Raw genomic sequence first — 6,000 nt, 5'->3', positions numbered from 1 at the left:
GGTGGCAGCTACAGTGTAGACCTGTGTAGGTTGAATCCAGAATATACCACACCTTGGTCAGGGGTCTCTGGCTAACAAATTTCCAGGAGAGAATCAGTAGGATGTCCTGACACATTGTGAGACACCAGCCGTCAAGCAGCGACACAACATAATAGGGAGAGGGCACCCACTGCTCTGGCCAGTGCCGGGAAGCCAGTCAGACAGCAGGCCTAACAACAAAGGTGAGAGTAAGCAGGATGAAACACATGCCTGAACCCCAGCCCATGCCATGCTCGTTTCTCTTCCTTCTGTGGCTTGTACAGGCAGGGAAGACATGGCTCAGCAGCCGCTGCACCCAGAGCTGTGTCTGCACAGCAGGTGCCATTCAGTGCCGGCCCTTCACCTGCCCTGCTGGATCCTACTGCAAGACCAAACCCACTGACCTGGAAACCTGTGAACCCATCCGTAAGAGGGCCTGGGGAAGGTGGACGGGAGGCAGGGCAGGAAGAGCTGAGCGCAGGAATGGGGAGGGCCGCCTCCGTGGCACAACTTACCTCTCATCCACTCTGCCTGCTTGTGGCCTCCTTACCACCAGCCCCCTGTGACTCCCTCTACTTACCCTTTTCCCTCCTCCTCCCAGCTCTGCAGTGCCCTGCCAACAGCAGCTACACGGCCTGCATGCCCTCCTGCTTTCTTATGTGCGGGGATCCAGATAACAAGTGTGACAGCGTTCAGGTTCCCTCCAGCTGCCAGGAGGGCTGCGTCTGTTGGCCTGGATTCCTGCTCAGTGAGAAGCAGTGTGTGCCCAGGAGCCAGTGTGGCTGCAAGGATGCCCGGTTTGGTTTCATCACTGTGAGTGGCACCTGAAGTTGGTTGGAGACAGCACTCCTTGAGGCTGGGACACCCTTCCTGGGGCACCTGTGACTCTACAGCTGTCCCTGGGTGGGCTGGGGACGGTGCAGGTTGTGCCAGCCAAGTCTGGCACAGGGCACATGGTTTGGATTTCATCTAAGGAATTCAAACAACTGGAGGGTGACAGCTACAGTGTAGGCCTGTGTAGGTTGAATCCCGAATATACCACACCTGGGTCAGGGGTCTCTGGCTAACATATTTCCAGGATAGAATCAGTAGTATGTTCCGACCACATTGTGAGACACCAAACCAACGGGCAGCGGCACAGGATATAAGGAGGGAGAGGGAACCTAATGTTCTGGCCAGTTATGGGGAGCCAAAGTTGAGAGTAAGCAGGATGAAACATATGCCTGAACACCCGCACCCATTACCCTAATATCTTTTCCTTCTGTGGCTTGTACAGGCAGGGAAGACATGGCTCAGCAGCCGCTGCACCCAGAGCTGTGTCTGCACAGCAGGAGCCATTCAGTGCCGGCCCTTCACCTGCCCCTCTGGATCCTACTGCAAGACCAAACTCACTGACCTGGAAACCTGTGAACCCATCCGTAAGAGGGGCTGGGGAAGGTGGACAGGAAGCAGGGCAGGAAGGGCTGAGCGCAGGAATGGAGAGGGCCGCTCCATGGCACAACTTGAATCTCATCCACTCTGCCTGCTTGTGGCCTCCTGTGACTCCCTCTACTTATCCCTCTCCTCCTCCTCCCAGCTCTGCAGTGCCCTGCCAACAGCAGCTACACAGCCTGCATGCCCTCCTGCTTGCTTTCCTGTACGGACCCAGATAACAAGTGCACAGGCAGCCCAGCCCCCTCCAGCTGCCAGGAGGGCTGCATCTGTCGGCCTGGATTCCTGCTCAGTGAGAAGCAGTGTGTGCCCAGGAGCCAGTGTGGCTGCACAGAGACCCTGGTCGGCTACATGCCTGTGAGTGGGGACAGCACTCCTGGAGGCTGGGGCACCATTTCCTGTGAGATTGATAGAGGCACCTGTGTCTCTAGGGCTGGACCTGGCATGGGCCTGCTGGGGATGCCCAAGTGTGTCTCATGCCAGGTCTGGCTGGGGGACCAGGTTTGGGTTTTCTTTTCTTTTCTTTTTTTTTTAATATTTATTTATTTATGCATACAAGATCTGAGGTATACAGGCCATAGGTGTGAGGGGTGAGAGGATTCACCAGAGACAGAGTGGGAAGCAGAACAGACAGACTGACTGAAATACATTGCTGAGGGGAGCAGCAGGCGAGTCAGGAGAGGTCTGCTGTGACATTTGGGTTTTTCCCTGGCCATGGATCAAACCCGTGCAGCAGAGGCTGCAGATAGCTTCCTAGGTTGTGTCTTAACCCCTTGCGCCACCAGGGAGAACCAGGTTTGGGTTTTCCATTGAGGAATTTAAATTGGGATGTGCCATGCTATAGGGGAGAGCCTGGCTTTGGTTGGAATGTGGGGATACCACTCCGCAGTCAGGGGTCCCAATTTACCTCAGCTATCCCTGTGAGATGGATTCAGTAGTACAAGCTGACAACACATGTGAGACACAGTATCTCTAGTCAGCGACAGAGGACATAAAGAGGCAGCTGGCACCTACTGCCTTGGCAGTGCCAGTGAAGCCAGATGCAGGCTCAGGCCAAGAGTGGGAGTAAGGAGACTGTCTCTCGGGTTCCCTCACTCCCCGTCTTCCTGTGGCCCTACAGGAAGGGAAGAACTGGCTCACCAGCAACTGCACGAAGAGGTGTTTTTGTGCAGCTGGAGTCATTTACTGCCAGAATTTCGTATGCCCCACTGGCACTCAGTGCCAGGTCAATGCCACTGGGCCGGACAAGTGTGAACCAGTTGGTAAGTTTGTGCTCAGAAAGGTGGACAGGAGGCAGGGCAGGAAGGCCTGAGCACAGGCATGAGGAGGGCCACGCCTTGGCACAACTTGCCTCTCATCCACTCTGCCTGCTTGTGGTCTCCTGACCCCTATAGGCCCCTGTGAGCCGCTCTACTTACCCCTCTCCTCCTCCTCCCAGCTCTGCAGTGCCCTGCCAACAGCAAATACACACCCTGTATGCCCTCCTGCCTACTTTCATGTGGGGACCCAGATAACAAGTGTGACAGTGTTCAAGTCCCCTCCAGCTGCCGGGAGGGCTGTGTCTGTCAGCCTGGATTCCTGCTCAATGAAAAGCAGTGTGTGCCCAGGAGCCAGTGTGGCTGCAAGGATGCCCAGCTTGGCTACATACCTGTGAGTGGAGGCCGGAAGCACTGCGGTAACATTACACCTTGAGGCTGCAGGCCCTTTCCTGTGTCTCTATCAACCTGGGGCATCTGTGTCTCTAGGGCTGGCCCTGGCAAGGGCCTGCTGGGGACACCCAAGTGTGTCTCATGCCAGGTCTGGCTGAGGGAGCAGGTTTGGGTTTTCCATTGAGGAATTTAAATTGGGATGTGCCGTGCTATAGGGGAGAGCCTGGCTTTGGTTGGAATGTGGGGATACCACTCTGCAGTCAGGGGTCCCGATTTACTTCAGTTATCCCTGCGAGATGGATTCAGTAGTACAAGCTGACAACACATGTGAGACACAATTTCTATAGTCAGGGCAGAGGACATAAGGAGGCAGCTGGCACCTACTGCCTTTGCAGTGCCAGTGAAGCCAGTCAGATGCAGGCTCAGGCCAAGAGTGGGAGTAAGGAGACTGGCCCTTCCGCTCCCTCACTCCCCGTCTTTCCGTGGCTCTACAGGAAGGGAAGTTCTGGCTCACCAGCCACTGCTCTAGGAGGTGTATCTGTGCCATCGGAGCCATTCAGTGCCAGCCTTTCACCTGCCCCACTGGTACTCAGTGCCAGATCAACTCCAGTGCCCTGGAAAACTGTGCACCGAAAAGTAAGAGGGTGCTTGGGTGTGGAAAACGGCTAGGGATCCAAGACCCGAATGCAGGTTTAATATGGGTACCTGCTCTGAAGTTTGTTTCTCATTCAGCTCTTGTTTTCTGGCCACCTGACCCACCTGTGCCCCTGCTTAACCATTCTACCTCCCTCTTCACCCCACTCCCAGCTCTGCAGTGCCCTGCCTACAGCAACTACACAGCCTGCTTGCCATCATGCTTATCCACCTGCGAGGACCCAGATGCGCTGTGCAGGGACATGAAAGTTCCCTCCACCTGCCGAGAAGGCTGCCTTTGCCAGTCTGGCCTTCTGCTCCACGAGGGACAATGTGTGAGCAAGAACCAGTGTGGCTGCAAGGACTCCCATGGCCCCATCCCTGTGAGTGTGGGCCGAATTAGGGTGTGGTCAGGGCAGCTTGCTGTTTGCCAGCCTGAGGCCCCTAAGATAGCTAGGGTCTGGGACATGGCAGTATGGGCTCCGCCAGGATGATGCTGGGGTACATCGCTGGGTTGGTGCATGCTGCAGGGGAGAGCGTGGCTCTGATTCTCATTATGATTATACAGCTCACAGGGCAGGTGTCTTTGTTTACCTTGTTTCTCATGTGAGAGGATCCAGTAGGACCTCCTGAGGAACATAAATGAGAGGCCAATGCCTATAGGTGGCAGCAGTGCACATAAGGTGGCAAATGTCTCCTATTGCCTCTGGTCAGTGCCACAGAAGCCAGTTCGAAAGCAGACGCAGACCCAAGGGGTGAAAGGACAATGGGCCCTGCCCCCTCACCCTCTCTCCTTCCTGCGGCTTTTACAGGAAGGGAAGATCTGGCTCTCGGGCAACTGTACCCTGCGCTGTATCTGTATGTCAGCAATCATTCGATGCCATGTCTTCGAGTGCCCCTTGGGCTTCCACTGCCGGATCAACTCTGATGGCAAAGGCAACTGTGTCCCCTCTATTAAACGTGTGCTCAGAATGGTGAAGCAGGAAGCAGGGCCAGAAGAGCTCACCGCAGGTATGGGGTGGGCATCTGCCATGGGTCACTTTGGTTCGCCTCTGTCTTCTGCTTGCTGTGTCCAACTGCAAGTCACGACTGTCCTGGGACTCACTTCCCTAAGGGCAAAACAAGGGGACTGATCTAGGAGCTCCTCTAAGCTCTTCAGTAGGGCCTGGAAGGGGAAATGTTGAAGATCGTGTGCCCAGGGAGCCCAGTGCTGAGGAGAGTGATCGCAGGCAAAGGGGAGCTGGGGAGGATGGCTGAGGTAGTTCGAGAGCCTCTGATATCTGTAAGGGTTCTTTCTTTTACTTGGTCCTTCTTCTCTGCAGAGTCAGCACAATGCTCTGTTTTTGGGGACCCCCATTACTTCACATTTGATGGCTTCAGCTACCGCTTCCAGGGCCGCATGACCTACACCCTGGTAAAGACCGTGGATGTGCTGCCAGAGGGGCTTGAGTCCCTGGTTGTGGAGGGGCGCAACAAGATGAACTTGTCCTGGAGCCCGATATTGCACGAAGTAATCGTGAAAATCTACGGCTACACAGTCCAGCTGCAAGCCAAACTGCAGCTTGTGGTGAGAGCAAGCAGGCCTGGGTGGTCTGGGGGAAGAGGTAGGGCCAGGGGACCCTCACCCGCAACAGGTGAGGCCAGGGTGCTTCCCTGGGAAGGTGTTCCCTCAGAAGTTCCTGGCAGGGACTGCCTGGTTTTAGAGTCAGTGTCACACTGACCTCACAGTGGACAAGAGCAGGGCAGCAGCAGTAAACAAAAGGCTAGAAAGAGACAGGTCGGGAGGGAGAGGAGCAAGGAAACCTGCATTGTGCAGCAGGAACCAGCCTGGGCTGGAGAAGTGCCCGGACATCCCCTCTCCTGATTTTTTTTATTTACTTACTTTTTTTTTTTTTTTTTTATAGAGGCATGTTATTTATTTATTTGTTTGTTTGTTTATACATGCACTGGGTACAGTCAGAAGCGCGGGAGGGTGAGAGAATTCACCAGAGCCAGAGCGGGGTGCAGAGCAGGCAGAAGGACCGAAGTACACTGCTGAGGGGAGCAGCGGGCGGCAGGAGAGGTCTGCGCGCCATGTGGGACCCTCCTCCGGTGGCCGGGGAGCAGCCGGGGATCGAACCGGCACCGCAGAGATCGCGGGCAGCTTCGCAACCCAGCGCTCAACCGCTGCGCCACCGGGGAGGCCCCTATTTACTTACTTTTTGCCAGAAAGGGGATGGGGGCTGCAAAGGGAAGGAGGAGGGCTGCCTTTGCCAGGAGAGAGAGTGAA

The 6,000-nt window shown here is 55.5% G+C and overlaps 1 protein-coding gene across 1 annotated transcript in view; it reads left to right on the top strand.

The window, feature by feature from the left end:
* Window positions 1-6,000, top strand: part of ZAN (zonadhesin) — a gene marked incomplete at its 3' end in the record, with an annotated part of 50,443 nt that overhangs the window by 37,954 nt on the left and 6,489 nt on the right. Inside the window, exons 44-53 of the mRNA XM_084250157.1 lie at window positions 303-444; window positions 620-831; window positions 1,295-1,436; window positions 1,595-1,806; window positions 2,570-2,711; window positions 2,888-3,099; window positions 3,593-3,734; window positions 3,906-4,114; window positions 4,544-4,742; window positions 5,054-5,298. Of these exons, the coding sequence (XP_084106283.1) occupies window positions 303-444; window positions 620-831; window positions 1,295-1,436; window positions 1,595-1,806; window positions 2,570-2,711; window positions 2,888-3,099; window positions 3,593-3,734; window positions 3,906-4,114; window positions 4,544-4,742; window positions 5,054-5,298 (1,857 nt within the window). The remainder of the gene's footprint in view (window positions 1-302; window positions 445-619; window positions 832-1,294; window positions 1,437-1,594; window positions 1,807-2,569; window positions 2,712-2,887; window positions 3,100-3,592; window positions 3,735-3,905; window positions 4,115-4,543; window positions 4,743-5,053; window positions 5,299-6,000) is intronic.

The sequence above is a fragment of the Talpa europaea genome (assembly GCF_964194135.1).
Source record: "Talpa europaea genome assembly, chromosome: 12".
NCBI lineage: Eukaryota > Metazoa > Chordata > Mammalia > Eulipotyphla > Talpidae > Talpa > Talpa europaea.
The sequence above is the reverse complement of the archived record's forward strand: the minus strand, read 5'-3'. Positions and strand labels throughout refer to the sequence as shown.